This window comes from Cebidichthys violaceus, unplaced genomic scaffold (genome assembly GCF_023349555.1).
Source record: "Cebidichthys violaceus isolate CVI_PGR_0920_01 unplaced genomic scaffold, fCebVio1.0.p SCAF_110, whole genome shotgun sequence".
Classification (NCBI taxonomy): domain Eukaryota; kingdom Metazoa; phylum Chordata; class Actinopteri; order Perciformes; family Stichaeidae; genus Cebidichthys; species Cebidichthys violaceus.
In genome coordinates this window covers 40,929-58,457 of record NW_027176275.1, presented here as the reverse complement: position 1 = coordinate 58,457, position 17,529 = coordinate 40,929, and the positions used below count along the sequence as shown (strand labels likewise).

General features: G+C 42.2%; 1 protein-coding gene across 1 annotated transcript; it reads left to right on the top strand.

Annotated features, from left to right (window-relative positions):
• The first annotated feature begins 14,491 nt into the window (after positions 1 to 14,491).
• mfsd4ab (major facilitator superfamily domain containing 4Ab) lies at positions 14,492 to 17,399 on the top strand. The gene is made up of 10 exons (XM_068705184.1): positions 14,492 to 14,721; positions 14,818 to 15,016; positions 15,171 to 15,413; positions 15,505 to 15,664; positions 15,819 to 15,934; positions 16,075 to 16,248; positions 16,345 to 16,492; positions 16,608 to 16,678; positions 16,822 to 16,942; positions 17,055 to 17,399. Exons 1-10 carry the CDS (start codon positions 14,492 to 14,494, stop codon positions 17,147 to 17,149), a joined length of 1,557 nt encoding a protein of 518 aa, XP_068561285.1. The 3' UTR covers positions 17,150 to 17,399.
• The last annotated feature ends 130 nt before the right edge of the window (positions 17,400 to 17,529 follow it).

The window sequence follows — 17,529 nt, the reverse complement described above, 5'->3', positions numbered from 1 at the left end:
GTGCTTTAGTTACATCTTTTTTTTGTTTCTGCTTATCAAACTAAATCCAGTCCAATTAAATGGTTTTAATTAAAATGTTAAGCTTATTAACATTTAGATCCATCATAGTCGGAAAAGTACAAGTGTTACTAATTAACAGTGAGTGTTTTTACATGGACATGAGTATCCCGGTTATGAGGTTTATAATATATTATAAAAAAAAGGATTAGTTGTGTACGTGATGCTGAAACACAAACACGGTTTACTTTAAAAACCCAATCTTAAACAGGATATTTGTGTCCGTGTGAATACACTCAGTGAGTCATTTCTATTCAAGTGTCCCAGTAAGCCATGACAATTGAATTCATTGAAATGCATTGTGTTATTTACACCTCTGACATGTTAAAATATATTCATTGAATGAAAAGAAAGCGTATCGAGAAACCCCACATTTGAAAGTTTGAATTGTCAGTGCGAAGTCCTGCGGCCAAGCCACAGCGATTGAGATGTGCACCTTTGACCTGCAGGTCTGACCCCAGGCCTTGGTTGCTGTTGGTGTAGCGGTCGTCTCTCTGGTGGGTGTGGCTGCATTGTTGCTGGAACGATGGATATCCGCCTCGTGCATGTAGAGGTGGTGAGTAGTTCCTTTCCTAACATCTGTTAACAAATAAAAAACAAAAGCACTTGTTCAGGTGATCGTCGGTAAAGCAGGAGGTGCTGAATTGTTCTATTGAGGACTTTTTTTTCCCCCAACCAAACGCCATCTGTTCTAAAAAAAAAACAACACTTTGATTATCTATAAAACTTCAAATCATCAGCAGACAAGGTACAACTCAGTAAACCTGCTTCTTGGAACAGGCCTCTGGTGCTTTCAGAGATCTTATCAGAAATGAGTGAGATCCCAGAAGACCAGATGTCCTTCTCAAAAAACATGATTATTGAACACGTGTGGACGACTTTATAGAGTAAAACTAAACAACCCCTACCCCCTAACATCTGGTACTGTAGTGATCCTGAAGCAGGTCCCTGATGTAGAGGGAAACAGTGGGCACCACTTGTAAGAATGATTGCAAACGGGAATTTGGTAACACTTAATGCATAATGAACTTAATGAATTAGTTGTAGTCGAAGATTTCTTGAGCCAATTAGTCATTTTTAATGCTTTTTTCATGCTAAATGACATATTTTCAAGAAACTTATGAGCACATATCTGGTGAACACACAATTTAAAGTGATGTTTTTTGTGATTCTTTGTGGAGAAACTCAGTTTGACAGATCTGTCGATCAAAATCAATTAATCAATTAGTCGACAAAGTCGTATTAATGTTAGTCGACTAGGAGTGTCTGTGGTCGAAGACAGCCCGTTAATAAACATAATTATAATGTGTTATAATCTCCCTCTAGAACTTTTATAGTATAGTTACCAGCACTCATACATATTCATAATACTTTAATAATCATAACTCATTATAAAGTATTTCATAATGACTTCTAAGGTCTATGATAATACTTCAGAATTGCAGGTCACTGACCTTTTTTGTTTTTGGCAAGGATCAGTGATTTGTAATTCCCATTGTTGTAATACATTATCATCTTTTTATAATACATTATCATCTTTTTATAATGCATTATAGTGTGATTATGAAATACTCAGTGGTTATTGTTTGCTTAAAGTAAAGCGAAGAAAATGTCATTAAACTCATGCGAGAACAACACAAAACATTTTTACTTTATTTAATGACAGCAATGACTATTTTTAGTAACTTATACTCAGATTATGATGCATGATAACAGTGATGCATTATGAAAACATTAAAATGTATTACAACCATGGAAATTCTACCACCAGCAATTGTAAAGTATCATAACATTTGACCTTATAAGTCATTATAAAATGCCTTGTATTGATTATTATTTTAAAGCACTATGGATAATTAAGAGTGCTTATAACTTATACTGTGCTATAAGCAGATTATGATGCATTATAAGTATGTTCATAATACATTTGTAGACATAGAGAGTGTTACCGGGAGCTTTTATAGCAAACGGTTCCTTCCTGTTTTGCTTACGGTGACGCAAAAACACAAGAACAATAAAACAAAATGGAACATCATCAGATGTTCCCAGTGGACTGTAGTCCTTAGATACCACTCAATGCCAGTGGCAAACATTAACAGATGAAGCACAATGGATCTCATGAGCCAAAGACGGGTTCTTTTGTTTGACTTTGGTGCAACTTGTAACAAAACAGCTGAGAGATATTTAAATAGATGACTTTGCTTTCGTTTGTGCTCATGGAATGACAACACAGCAGGCGTTTATGTTGCTTTTGCGGCGATATTTGAGTTTGAGTTGAGCAGACGGGAGCGCATGCTGTGCTGTTTGCTGTTGGGAATTTGAACTGTATCGTTTTTACATTGATCAAGTCAGTGTGAGAAAAACAACATTGGTTTTCGGTTTGGGGCCTCCAGAGGGGCGAGTGGATTGACGTTGCCTGTTTAGGATCCATCAGTTGTGAACATGTATACTGTTTTATTGTTTGAATCTGTTTTTTGATCCATTTTTCTACTTTTCACAATGTGGCGCCCCTACAGCTGCACAGCTAGCACCTCACATGCCAAGATATGCTGCAGCGAGTTTACCTCTGTTGCACCGTGCCTTTTGCTGAGTAACAGTGAACGTTAACATTACTTTCATTTGGTAAGAAAAACTCCACAGAGCACTTTGAAACTCACCCAGCCTGAACTTCACTGTTTATTGGGACCTGCTTAATTGGTCTACAGGGATGTTTTACTCATATTCAACATATTAAAGAAAAAGAGAAAATGATACAGTAGATTAGGATTGTATAGCATCAAGACATTGTCATAGATTGTGTTTTAAAGGCATACAAAACACAAAATGAGTCCTGACTTGCTCACATTTGCTTTGTACAGAGAATTAAGACGTTATTCAAAAAGTCTGATATGGATACGTCCAAAGTTCAAAGAGATATTCAGAGTTATTGCAGTCAGAAGCCTGAATGCTCCTGGAATCCTTTTGAAAAATCCACAGGGGGGTGGGAGGGGGGGAGGGGGGGAGGGGGGGGGTAGGAACCACGAGAGGCCACATTTGAAGGGTTTTTATAAAAGAGCTGTGACGGCTCAGCTGGCTGCGATGCACACAAAGTACCTACGAGGATGCAGTTCAAAGTGTACAGTCTTGTTGCATGGTGCCTTCTTCTAGCCTCTATCAAAAATGAGCAATACTAATATTAAATTCCAAGCGACCAATACGTCATTCTTTCTGGAAATCAGACAAATACACAAAGTAAAAGAGAGTTATGAAAAGATAACCTATTATTCAGTTTATAACCTGAATCCAAAGGACAGGCTGGTGACATTTCAAAGTGCTTAAAAAGCTTTTTTTTTTCATATTTCTCTTGAGTTAATATAAAACTTTTTTTTCCATAGATATCACAGCTGTGGCACAATATGCTACTCTTCACATGCTGATATGATGTCACCGCTGTAGATGATAACTTTATCGAATAGGATACAGGCTGCTGCCGTTGGTTCACGATTTGGGTGATAACTTCTTGAAGTGTTTGGCCTACAGATAAAAACAACGGAGTGAATTATGTTGCCCCGTTATTTTATTAATAGGAACACATAAAAGCATTTCATTTTATGTAGACAAATAAAACTAAAATCTGCCGCAGTGATGTAGGTCTAAATCTTTATTCATCGGTAGGTTTATGTAAAGCTTCATGAGGCAGTAATGATGTCATACAACATACAAGTTTAGGTTTGAAAATCGTCGGCAGGATATGGGCTTAAACAATCTTGAACTTCCACTTTTCGATAACAGGTGGCGTAGAATATCCTGTTGAGACATCCGAAGTAACGTCCCAGCAGTGCACAACGAGAGCTCTGAGCTGTTTATTGAAGCCGTGGAACAGCTGAGAGCAGCAGGAAAAAGAAAAAAAAAAAACGCTTTCATTTCCTTGACCATCTGCTAAGTCACAACTTTTATGAAAAGCAGGCAGCTGTCCAGAAACAACTGCAGGGAAATATGTAACTCCAACTCAAAATACCTGTGTTTGCCCCACAACTGCAGCAGTTTGATGTGAGGAGAGCTGCATGACATGGATGCTGTTGACTCCAGATTTTAGTTAATATCGTTACAAAATATTAGTAGATGCCACAAATAGCTGGGCTAAGAAAAGATAAGCTAAAATTTGATTATACTTGAGAAAACAATAATGAAGACATCTTAAAAATGACTGACCTCGGGTGACTGTCCACTGTGTATCCAATGGCTTTAAACCCTACATGAAATATTAGAATGAACTCACATAGGAATAGAAAGCCATAAGACACAGTTGTGGTTTGATTTGGATGAGAATAATACAAAATCAGTGACTGATGGAGTTTGAGAAAAAAGAGGAGAAGAAAGCAGGGCCAGACTGCAGAAAGCGTTCAGGATTTAAAACTCACATTCCCATGAATAATTAACCAAAGAAACTATAAGTATTCATCTGAAGGCCCCGGGGGAGTAAAATGAAACTGTCTTGTTAGTCTTTAGACTGAAGGAATTGTATTTTTCAGAGCACAGACTCAAATAAATTGACCCCCCCCCCCTTGTCCGATGCTTGAACGTTACAGCGATACCCTGCGAGCTGTATTCAAATCCTCCGGGGGGGGGGGCGGGGTGTTCTACAGAATAATCTTTGATTAAAAATGCCGTTTTAAACTGGGAGTCTGCAGGGAAAAGGTGCAATGGTGATCAAAAGAATTCTGTCTCTGAATTCAAAACAGATTTCGTGAAAAGTATTCTGTAGCGATCCTGTCTGCACAGAGGAGATCGTCGCCTCAGCGTTTTTGATTCCGGGGCGCAGGAAGGCCGGCGGTTTTTAATCGCAGATATAATGTTCAACATTTCCATGCAGTATAACTCTTTAATCAAAGAGTCAAGCATAATTAATGCACAGAAAAAAAACTAATATGCTTAATTGATTTCATCGATACTCCCACAACTCATTAAACTGAAAGACGTTTTTTAATCGTGTCTTTCCTGTGTTGGACTGAAACAAACAAGCGGACTGTTTACCGCTATTTTAAACTGTTGGAAGTGCTTTGGGCCATTTTCAACCCCTCTGTGAGTACAGACCTCAGCACTCGAGCAGTGCAGGCCAAATCTGCACACACACACACACACACACACACACACACACACACACACACACACACACACACACACACACACACAGACGTCTGCTCCGAAAACAGTAGCCTTTATGAAAACATGAAGAACTCTTGCGGACAGAGAGGAACCGGGCTCCTATAGAGGACAGAGGAGGCATTTGTTGACATTGTATCAAGTGCAACGCTGAGATATTTGAGGCACAGAGGGGCCAGGTATTTGTCAGTCAGTGTTTCTTGTGCTTTTGCTGTCTCCAACTCAAACAACAAAAGCCCCATTGAGACAGCCGCTTTTTTTTTTTTTTTCTTTCTTTCTCTGAACAAGCACACAAAGCTTCCTGTACTAGGCTGCAACTGTCCAGTACTGAGAAGCACTTCTTTTTATGCACCTGTTTCAAGTTGCTCTTGCTCACAGCAAGATTGGGGGGAAAAAAAACCTCTTTGTTAGAAAGTTCCCCTTCTTTTCTCACTTAGCTTCGCTGCATTTAAGCTTTTTTTATGGAATCCCGTAGTTCCAAGATGTCCGAACTTTCTCTTGCTGGCTTCAAACTTTTTACTAAAGAGATTCAGGAACACAATAAAGCAATTTTAAGTTTGTCAGCCTATCCAAACATCCAGTGGTTAACACACTCAGATTGATATCTCATTGGCCTCTCATATGCTGGATATTCACATAACCTCTGACAGAGAACATTATGAGGGGAAGCGTTCACTCGATTAGCCTTTTTCCAGGTTTTTAGGAAAAAAGACCACTGCCACTGAGCTCCAGGGAGAACTGTTCTCATGCATGTCTCAGCATAAATTAGTAAAGCCCCTGTGTCAGACTCTGTCCAGACAAGAAGGTGAAGCTCAGCCACAGGGAGGATTAGCTTTTATCCCTAAACATGGTCCCTCTCTCTGCTAGGAGCCAATTCAGGGAGTAATCAGTATCCAGATGTTTTTATTGGCTTTAGATAATGTAGTTTGTTACATTCCTCTGTTGAGTGTGAGGAGTGTGGATATCTTCTCTAAGACATTGTAAATGCAAAGCTACAACAACACAGCAAGTGACTAACATTCCACGATTTGACATTCAGACATTGATCTTGAAAGTGTTGCACCTGATGTCTCATCCTATGCAGTATACTCGCTTTTCACACATTACAAACACACCTTCCACTGGCAGACAAGACAACCAACACACATCTAAACACTGCATACAACACAGGAAAGCCTCAGAGTATCACTGTCATCCTTGGATGAAAACAAAATATATATATATATATATATATATATATATATATATTTTTGCCACTTTCCACTTCTGAGAGTAACGGCGACGTGCATTTAGTGCTGCTCGTATTCGTATGCTATAAATCCGAGTCTTACCTCCTTCTGCCTCTCCTGCGTCCCTCGCTGGAACGAGTATGGCATCCCCTCAGCCTAGTACTGTATGGTGAGACAATGGGTAGCGGGGGGGAGGAGGAGGAGGAGTTACTGTGTGAGCAGGAGCGAGAGTGGGGGGAGACAGGGGGAGTAAAAGCAGAATGAAAACTGAGAGAGAAAGAAAGAGAGAGAGAGAGAGAGAGAGAGAGTGAGAGAGAGTGAGGGAGAGGGAAAAGGAGACTCGCTGACAATACTCTCAAACCACGAATCTGACGAAACGCTGCATGAATGGCAATTCTTGAACCCCCCCCCCATCCCTTCCGCCCCCCTCCACACCCCCTCAGATGCAATGTCAGAGAAAACAGTATCCAGAAATCCCTCTTCACGTGGGAAATGTAAGGAAAAACTAAAGACTGTGAGAGAATGGGTCCTGGATTTAAACAAGTCCCTTTCTTTGGCTTTTCGCTGAATGAGTTCTTAAGATTCCAAGTTGGCAGAGTGCCCGTGGGTCCTGGATGGAAAAGGATAAAAGAGGGGCTGAGGTAGGGGGGGGGGGGCTCCCTATTGTGTTTGTTCCCTTTCCTTTCAGTCCTGGCACTCTAGTTGATCTTTGCAGCCAGTTGCTGAATATTCCGGTCACTTATCCCTCAGTTGTGTACAGAAGCTGCATTATTATTATTCTTTTTTTTTTTTGTGGACATTTTCATCTGGATTGATGCACATGTTTTCTCCCAACGATGACACAGAGTTTCCTTTTTTTGCCACCCTGCACATACAGTACTGACGGTTTGGGTGGGTGGGTTTAAAACAAGAGCGCCAGAATGATTACCAAATGAGGGGGCTGCCTTCAAGTCAACCCTGATCTAAAGACCCATGGTGTCTTTGCAGTCTCTTGGTCTTTGTTTGGGCTGCTTCCTCAACAGTCCGCTAGCGGAGGCAGAATGCTGTTTTGCCTGGTGAATCTGGGATGAAGACAGCAGGTGTTGTTGCCCCTCTTCTGAGTCACATTCACCCACAGCTATCTCCCCCTCGAATCCATTTCCTCTGCTAATACACCCGCCTCACCCCTGTCTACGCAAAGGAGGGGAGGGGAGGGGAGGGGGGGAGAGAGAGAGAGAAGCACAACAAACGAAGAAAAAAAAAAAAAAAAGCTACAGTTTGTTGAAGGTTTTAAGGAGTGACGTGTTAATCGCATCGCCCCTGACCAGAATGGCTGATGAGCAGAGTGACACGGAGCGGAGGCGGTGGTGTAAGAGGGTGTAAAAGGATTAATGCGACCGCATCTCTTGCCAGTCGCCGCTGTGCTTCTTGTGCTGCACCAGCGGCGCAAGAGAAGCCCTGTTTTCACTCACAGTCTACCCTCCTCTTCCTCTTCCTCTTCCTCCCTCCCTCTCCCCACAAAACCCTTCCTTACCCTCTCTCTCTATCTCTGTCTTGCTCTCTCTCTCTCTCTCTCTCTCTCTCTCTCTCTCTTTCTCTTTCTCTCTATCTCTGTCTTGCTCTCTCTCTCTCTCTCTCTCTCTCTCTCTCTCTCTCTTTCTCTTTCTCTCTATCTCTGTCTTGCTCTCTCTCTCTCTCTCTCTCTCTCTCAAATAGACACACAGGCTGGGTTCATTACTATTCACCAGGTTTCACTCGGACACGCATCATTGCTCCGCTCTCTGTGTCGGGGGGGGGGGGGGGGGGGGGGTACAGGGGAGAAGAAGCAAGGGGACGTCTCATGATAGAAAAGAATAAATCACCATTGTTGTTTTTCTGTGTCCAGGATGTGTGTGTGTGTGTGTGTGTACAAACATATTACCAGACAGCTGCATGCGTGAGTTGTTGCACCGACAGAAAGATCCTCAGGGCAACAAAGCTAGTTCAGTCCTCAATACAGAAAATCTGTTTTTTTTCCTCCGCGGGGTTTTGAATGCATCACTTGCCTCTCATTAAACCCACTGAGGTCGTACACTCTATCGCGGCTCAAGTTATTATCTGTGCTGATATACCGACGGAGCATTTCATCCATGTAAATGGGCACGACGGTTGATTTCTATTCCTGTGTCGGCTGAGCCTTCTGCGCTCTAGAGCTCAGTCGCATCCATTTCAGGAGAACCGTTCTTCAAACTAATCCCTGTTTTTTAAGGCTACTTCTGATTTTACTGTTTAGTCAGCTGTTCACGATAGATTACAATGATTCCTAGAATTAGAGCTAAATCATGAGGGAGGAGAAAATCTGCTGCGGCGGCAACCTCCACATGAAATCATACCGATTTTTGATTGTCTCTCTGTTGTTGGCCTCGAGCTGCTGTTCGGGTTTGTGAAGATGAGAAATATATTGGAAAAAAATGAGCTTTTTTCGACTTTCAATAAGTCTGCAACCTTTCGTCTTTGGTTTGTGTCATTTGATGTTTTAGGGTACAAGAGACTCTGTAGTGGAGTTTGTTACAGCTTTCTCCATTTCAAGGTTTCAAACGACAAATGAATGATGTCTGTCATTCATTTGTTGTTTTTTAACAGTTTCAATAGTCACTTAATCCTTTGAGTCATTTTTAAAGACAAAATTACAAAGATAGACTATATTTGAACGGTTTTCTTCCTCTTTTATGACGTTAAACTGAATATCTTTAGTTTCCATTGTTTGCCAAATATTCTCCAAGTTAATTGATAATAAAAAATCATCGTCAGTTGCAGCCCTGCTGTAAACCGTGTGAGCTGGACTTGAGTGGCACTTGATGACCCCAGGGTGACCCTTAAATCCCACTCAGAGGATTTAATGTCAGCTTTGCTGCATAACACCTGCAGAGCCTTTAGAAGTGATGTACTGTAGAATTATATCAATTACACAAATTTCTTTTTGTCTTTGTAGAGGTTTAAGATGATGTCAGGCGGTCACAAAGTGTAGCTACAGAAACAGAAAAAGCAATTTGCCTCTGATAAACATTTCACTATAAGACCAGCAGCATGGAGTATAATGAGCCAGTATAACAGTGATCAATAGTCTGCTCCTTTCACACAGAGTGTAGAGTAGGGATTTGCTGACAGAAGCCATTATTTTTCTGGAGGGCTCCAGATGCGATCGGCTGCCGCTCTTTTTCGGGAATTCTGGGTGGGAATTTCTGATCGAAGCCTTTGGATAAGAGTCAACGCTCCTCTGAACTTAAACTACCGTTCACATAATATTACAGCCACCGTTGGAGTACAAGGCTCTGCACTCAGTCCAATACAGTACAAAACTCAAATGACGTTCTGAAAGAGAGACCTAATTCATGATAACTCTGGAGTTTTATCAAAAGATCTCCTCTTTCTGCTGCTTGTCCAAACCCTGTCGTCGTGTTGATGTACTAATGTGCAACAGCAAATGTGATTTGTTAGAAAATATGATGCCTTTTTTATCAACATTATTAGAGAAATTGGATCCCCTTCTAATGCGCTTTCACTGTTAATGACGGGAGACTAAATGCCCAATCCTCGTTCTGTGCAACAAAATAAATGCATTTCAAAGTGTAGCTGAAACTAATGTGACGCGTCAGCAGTCTGAGTTTGGGTGGTTATCATTCAAAGTCACAATCACTTTTCGTAAAAAAAAAATTAAAAAAAAGTCAATAAGATGAATGATCACACCGAGAAAAACTGATGAATAAGATCCCTTCATCGTCACTGTTTTAGCATCGTTCTACTTTTAAAAAGCAAAGAGTCAGCCTCTAGCTGCTCCCTTATCAGTTTCATAGAAACGACTTCACTTCATTTTCTTTGTCGTCCTCGGAAATAATTTGATGACTTTTTAATTAAGCTGCCCGTGGACCGACCCTCACCAGTGCTTTGTGCTCTAACTGCTCCAGCTAGCAGCTAGTTCGACAGCCCCCGAGCCTCGAGGAAGAGAAGTGTTTTGCCCCAGCAGCCGTGTCCGTTTGCATACCACATATCCGTGGCTCTATTTTGGGCCTGGGGAGATGTGCAGGGGGGGGGGGGGGGGGGGGGGGGGGGGGGGGGGGGTGCACTGCAGGGCATTTTCCATCCAGGGGACTGACTGGAGGAATACAGATATGTGACAGGTACATGTCTTACTGCCCTAAGAGGAGCCCCTATCATGTCAACTATAGCTAATCCCCTCACTTGTGTCATTGCATACACTGACTAAATCACATATGCCTGTCTGACTAGTAACAATGAACAAACACACTGTGACTTCCTCCTTCTCAAAGACCTTCAAATGTTTATTTTGCTCTCTCACCTGTTATTAAATATACACATCCACAGGCGTATGAAGAAATATAGCGGGCTTTGGAGGTATTAGCATGTAATCCATGGCATTTATTATTCTTTTATATTGTATGGCAGCATGTGCTTTTTCTCTGCAGGCTCACTGGACCCCTTAAGAAACACAGTGTTGTGGCTTTCCTTGGCTTTGCACAGACTTACTCACTGGCACATATTCAGTCCATCCTTGGTCTGCTCCCCTCCTACCTTTCTGGGTATACCTCCCCTAAAAGTAGTTATTGTTGTTTTTGATCAAATGGCACCATCTTACCGTAAGGCTGGCAGTGAAACAGGCCTCCATGCTGTCTGGAACCGGTTGCAGACAGACCTGCAGCTACACATGTTGATCCCAGTTAGAACATTTAAATACTTTGCGAAGGGTTTGGAGGCTAATTCAATAAGAGTTTGTAATTGCTTCCACAGCTATTTCTGTTTTCCTCCTGTCTGTGTTCCCGGGCATGTGACTGCGTATTAACTAGTACATCAGGGGTTGACCATGGCTAAGTGGAGAGCAGGGCCGCCTTTCAATCAGAGGGTCGGCAGTTCGATCCCCGGCTCCTGCTCTACTAGTCTCGTGTCAATGTGTCCTTGAGCAAGACACTTAACCCCAAAAAAAATGTCTCCCGTAGCTGCGTCTACGGTGTGTAGATAGATACTGAATTGTAAGTCGCTTTGGATAAAAGCGTCTGATAAATGACTGTAATGTCTGTGTACATCTCGCTGGAAACACTTTGGCCAGGGCTCTCTTGAACTCTCTTTTAATCAAAATGAGAGGTTACCTGGTAAAATAAAGATTTGATACAAAAAAAAGAAGTGTATGCTGGGGAAAGAGCAGAGAGAAACATCAGATTATGATTCCTTTCACATTGTCCTGGAACTGTCTCAGGCCTCCCATCGAGAGTTGGCTAAATGTCAGCCTGTGGAGATGAGACAGAGAGGTGCAAGGCAATGTCGTTCATGTCCGCTTTAAAGCCCGTCAGTGATGTCTTATCTTCTCGTGTGGCTGCCATCAGCAGACCATGTGTACTGTGCTCGGTGTGTTTAAGAGATAGAGAGAGCAACAATCTCGTTCCATAGAGGCAAACCTGATTTATTTCGCCTTAAATTGTGGATGAATGCAACACTTTTACACCATCTAGTGTCGAGACTGTGTGTAGGAAATGCTCTCCTAAAAAAAAAAATGCGTTGCGTTACTTTGTTATTTCACGTCGGTGTTTGATACGCACACACTGTGCGTACTGATGTGTGTGCAGAGTTTGACACTAGGAGGCTGTTTTACCATTCATCTGCTGAAGGGGGGGGGAAACACTTCTCTGAGTACTAGTGATGAAATGTGCACAGCTGAAGCCTCTGGTGCAGACACACTTTTCAGTGAAATGGGAAACATCTTGCGTCCCGCAGTTCAACTTTCAAGATTAACAATATTTATTTTTTGCGGCGCAGCGCAAATTTATCATTCCAAGCATAGTGTTTGTCTGGAGGGGTGTGTAAAAGTGTTCAACAAAAATACAATAAATAAATCAAGTGGATATACATTTACTTTTATAAAATGTAGAGCAGCTTATATTTATTCACCCACTCACTTCCTCAACTACACCGATTTTCGAGAATTTTGTGTTCTTTAATTTTTCGCCAACACCATACAGTTCCTGTTCTTAATCTAACCTGTGTAAATGATATGTTAATTCAACAACAGATGTCCTACTTCAGTAGATTTTTAACACCCCCTTCGTTAGTTGACAATTACCTGGAGAAGTCATCTTGTGTTGCTGTATCTCCAGAAGAGGAAGCGGATGTTAATGAATGCCTTTTGTATAAACACACATATTCCTCAGGTTTTAGTACCTGACCAGCATCTCCACCGTTCAGGGCATGTTGGCAAATCAGTTACACAGCTGAGCTTGGTAGGCTGTGGGACCCTGGCATGTGCTCCACTGTGTAGACAGATACACTCACAGGAAACTGTGTCACAAGTAACTTAAATAAGACAGAGAATCGGTAGAGACAAATTAACTTACAAAGTAGCAAGAAAGCAACATTTATTCAACATAATGGATTACTGAGAGCAAAGAATTGATCAAGTAAATCAAACACATACAGATGTGTGTCATCATCATGCAAATGTATATTACATATAACTCAGGGAGCTGTTAATGCTGTCACAAAATGTTTAAAGATGCCTACATTTGCAGTTTTAATAATTAGACTGTATCGTGATTTCTTTAGTTTCCCTCGTTTCAACTTTGCCGGAAGCCCATGTTTGGCCGTAACCAGTGGAGCTCTGCTTCTCCCATGCAATCATTAAAGGGATTAGGTATTAAGCCCTTTCTTTTATTCATCCCACCGAGGACCAAGTAATACAACGCATATAAAACACACGTTCTTTTGTCAAACACGGAACAATTAAGCGCAAGAATTCCAAATATCTAAATCGTGCGATGGCCTTGAGATGCACAGTATCTGCCAGGTCCTTCGCAGGTTGACGTCCGTCCTCAAATGGGGTCAAGCTAAACATTGTAGTGTCATATTGCACATATTGTCCATACTGAGTGGCCTTCCTGAACTTTAGACGGACCCACACACACACACACACACACACACACACACACACACACACATACATGCTAGCAAGAAAAGAAATTCGAGAACAAGAAGAAGATGCACGATTAAATTTGATAACTATTATTATTAATACCTCACACCTGTATTCACTTCAGTTCAAACGTCAATACATCACCAAATGCCGTACATAAAGACAGTGTGCCAACATCACTATGACAATGCTAACACGCTGATGTTTAGCATGTATGCTACATGTACGTTAGCATGCTAACGTTGGCTAATTAGCACTGAACGAACTATCGCTGAGGCTGATGGGAATGCCTTTGTATTTTGGGTGTTTGGGCGAACTAAAGTATTTGATTGCGGCGTTAGATAAAAAGTCTGGGAATTACTAAATTCAGATTCATTCATCCTCTGGGTACCATGAATATCTGTACCACATGTCATGGTAATCCATCCCATAGTTGTTAGTCAGCCTGGATCAAAGTATTGCATTGAGCCACGTCGCCACAGTGGCTGTAAAGAGAGCATAAATAATTAGAAACGTTGTGGGTACATTAAATATACTGGATATTGGGTATATTCAGTGGCATATTGAACAAAGGTCTATGAAAATAATTAAAACATCGACAAGATTGCTTGAGAAGAAAGAGCTGTGTGTGTGTGTGTGTGTGTGTGTGTGTGTGTGTGTGTGAGTGTGGATGGTTTAGATTTCATCACGATAAATAATTAAATGACATCTCAGTCACAGATGAACACGTTATGTAATATTTAGCGTCCAAGCTCCTTTCGCAATACCGCGAGATAGTGAAGGTAGAAAAGAAAAGACGACCCGTGTGTCACTGCTTCCTGGATGATACATGTTCCAGTGATATGGTTGGAAGTGCCCTGACATTCAAATGCCCATTTTCTGCTAGCATTTCAACACAGACTCTTTTTCATCACTAATCATTGACATAATTCAAATAGTCGTATTATTGTTGGAAGAATCTCCACTTCACCCATTAACTAAAAAGGACATCCTTTTCAGTTAAGCAATCCAAAGAGGAAGGCGCTAAAAGCTTTAAAAGGGATCCAACTCGTCCACACATCATCACATGTTCAGAGTGTAATACTTTTGTCTGTTTCACTGAGCTACGTCTATCTCCGCTGTGGTCAAGATGTTTGTGGATGAGCGGATCGTGACTCTATTCAAAAGGAATGCCCATCACACTCTGACCTATTGGAGTGTTTTCTTCAGCTTTGGACTCTGCATCGCTTTCCTCGGACCCACAATTTTGGACTTGCAATGTCAAACGAACTCCACACTTAGCCAGATTACCTGGGTCTTCTTCGCCCAGCAGTTCTGCTTGTTGATTGGCAGCTCTCTTGGTGGTGTTTTCAAGAGGACGTAAGTGTCCCTCCGCCAGACTCTGCTTTGCAGCACGAATAATCTGGAAACAATTCACTGCCATTATAACCTCGATGTCTCTTTTCTTCTTTAAAGGTTGTTCAGCGCTCTAGCTGCCTTATTTGTCTCTGCTCTCACCATCTCTGTAATATTTGCCATCATCCCTCTGTGCAATAATGTTCTCCTGCTCGCCATCGCCATGGCCGTGTCTGGGTTTGCCATGGGCATCATTGACACCATCGCAAACATCCAACTGGTGACCATCTACCAGAGGGATTCGGCTGTTTTCTTACAGGTGAAAAAAGTAGTAGTACCTGTACCTCACCTGTAGGAATCTGACATGATAGCGTTTGCATTTGGTGAATAATTAAGAGATTTAAAGATTCAATTGTATCGTAAAAAAACACAGTAAGTCACATTTCTGTCTTTTGTCTTCGACATTTCCGCAGGCTCTTCATTTCTTCATTGGGTTCGGAGCCCTGGTGAGCCCGCTGATTGCAGATCCTTTCCTCTCCGAGACGGGCTGTGGGAATCACACAGGGAATGAGACTGAGATCATGCATCATTTCAGGAACATGCTGAGAAACAGTCCGATTGCAGAGCACAACATAACTCAGAGCTCCCTGCCCCACGAGGGAGGGGAAGAGGAGTCAAATGTGCACTACGCTTTCTGGATCATGGCGCTGATCAATGTGAGACGTTGGACAGATTTACAGTAGTAGATGTTTTTATTTAATGGTTGAAAATTATTAAAGCAAACAAATATTCATTGTGCGCCCTCAGCTGCCCGTGCCCCTTGCAGTCCTGTTCCTGATGTATCGGGAGCAACTCCTCCCATGTTGCCCCGGCACGCCTCGTCTTCTGGACAAAGATGAACTAGCGATGGAGAACCAGCAGGGGGCCGAGGGCTCGGAAGTGGAGCAGAAGGAACATGCAGCTGGAGGTAAAGACGTGGAAGAAGTGCTTTATATACAGGACTCGTATTTTAGGATGAGTCACACATTTTTTTTAGCAGATTTTCAGGCAGCTCAGAATCACAATAAATGCCATTTTGTGTGCTACAATCTGTTCCTTGTGACCCTGGCGCTCCGTTACAGGTCACGGGGATATCTTTAGCTGCTGTCAGAATGATAACCTGCGCGGGCTGCCAGTATCCTTCTTTATGATTCATATCCTCGGTGGGATGGTGCTCTTCATGACCGATGGCATTGTGGTGAGTGAGGGGGTGCCGATAAGTAACGCGACGTGCATTCCACTTACTGAGTTCAACATAAAGTGTTACGAAGGCGTACGAAATCCACATAAAACTCAGAGAGCAGAGCAGATGACCGAATCTGCCCTTTTTCTTTGCAGGGTGCGTATGCCGGCTTTGTCTACACGTACGGCGTGTCACCGCCTATGTCGTTGCCGCACAAGACAGCTGGGTACCTGGCCAGTATCTTTTGGGCAGCGATCACTGCCGGCCGTCTTTTGTCCATTCCGCTTTCGTACCGTTTCCAGCCTGTGAGACTGCTCATGTTCAACCTGGTGAGGCCTAGAAAACATTCAGGGTTGCCGGTGTAGATGCACAAAGAAACTTAAAGGTCAAACACCTGACTGATGATTCTCGCTCTTCCTTTTTAGGCAGGTGCCATTGTTACTGTCTTGATGCTGCTTATTTTCTACACCAGCAGCACCTTTCTTTTTGCCGGGACCTGTTTATGTGGGCTTTTCCTCAGTAGCATATTCCCCTGTATGCTCGCCTATACTGAAGACATCCTTGATTATCAGGGTACAGTGATGTGTTTACAGCGCAATAATTACAACACAAAAAAAGAAATGGAGTCAAAGCAAGGAGAGGAAATAAACCGTGCATTCCTGTTTTTTTTTGGGGGGGTTTTTTGCAGGATGTGCAACGTCAGTGCTGGTGACAAGTGCAGGGATGGGAGAGATGGTGATGCAGGTTCTGGTTGGCTCTGTAAGTCTGATGAGTATCTCCATTATTGTAGATAAATAGTGTGTGCAGAAGTTGAGAAATAGCTTTATAATTGCAAAAACAAGGCGAGCAGAGATTTTGGGGGTTTTGTGTTGAGCAGCTTCTTGTCTCTGTCTCATCCCCAGATTATCCAGACTGAAGGCAGCTACAGCTTCCTGCTGTGCGGAATGATAATCGCCTGCTTCGGTTTTATCCTCTTCATTGGTCTCCTGCTGTTCCATCGAATGCACAGAAATTACCTCACAGGTGCGGTATCAGCCAGCGCCCTCACACACTGCTGTCTCTGGTTTGTTTTTCATTCATTTCACACTCATCATCCCCCCCCCCCCCGACTCACGCTCCCTCTGCATGCCAACAGGAACGACAAAAAAGTCAGCCATGGTGGATGAAGCGGCGGCAGAGCAGAATGGATCTGCCCAAACAGAGCAGAGAGCTGCGGCCGAGAGCAGCTGAGTGGAGGGAAGCAGCTGTGTTCTGTCCTTTAGTGGCTACTGTAGGAGATGAAGTAGTACAACAATTTATCTTCAAAGATGTTTTACCAAAAAAAAAAGTTATTGTTATTGTGCTGGAAATGACACATGTTTGCCAAGTACATGGTGTGCTCCTGTTAGAGGGTTATAGTTCAATCTCTTTGATTTGTTTTTGCTGTCAATCTACGGTTCATCAAATTGTGGATTGTTGTGTTTTATATTTCATCAGGGTTTGAAATCGTCAATACAAGGATTATGATTACCTGTAGCATACTTTATTTCAGTTTCAATTGTTTTCTGTTTGTCGTTTTAATTGTAATCTTTTGTTTTCATATTGTTTTGTGTGTTTTTGCATATCTTTTG

Bases quoted from the DNA above. Each gene is read 5' to 3' on its own strand.
- mfsd4ab (XM_068705184.1), top strand. From the start codon at position 14,492: ATGTTTGTGGATGAGCGGATCGTGACTCTATTCAAAAGGAATGCCCAT. The intron at 15,665-15,818 runs GTAAAGACGTGG...GCTCCGTTACAG, and splicing joins GAAGGAACATGCAGCTGGAG to GTCACGGGGATATCTTTAGC. The intron at 16,943-17,054 runs GTGCGGTATCAG...GCATGCCAACAG, and splicing joins GCACAGAAATTACCTCACAG to GAACGACAAAAAAGTCAGCC.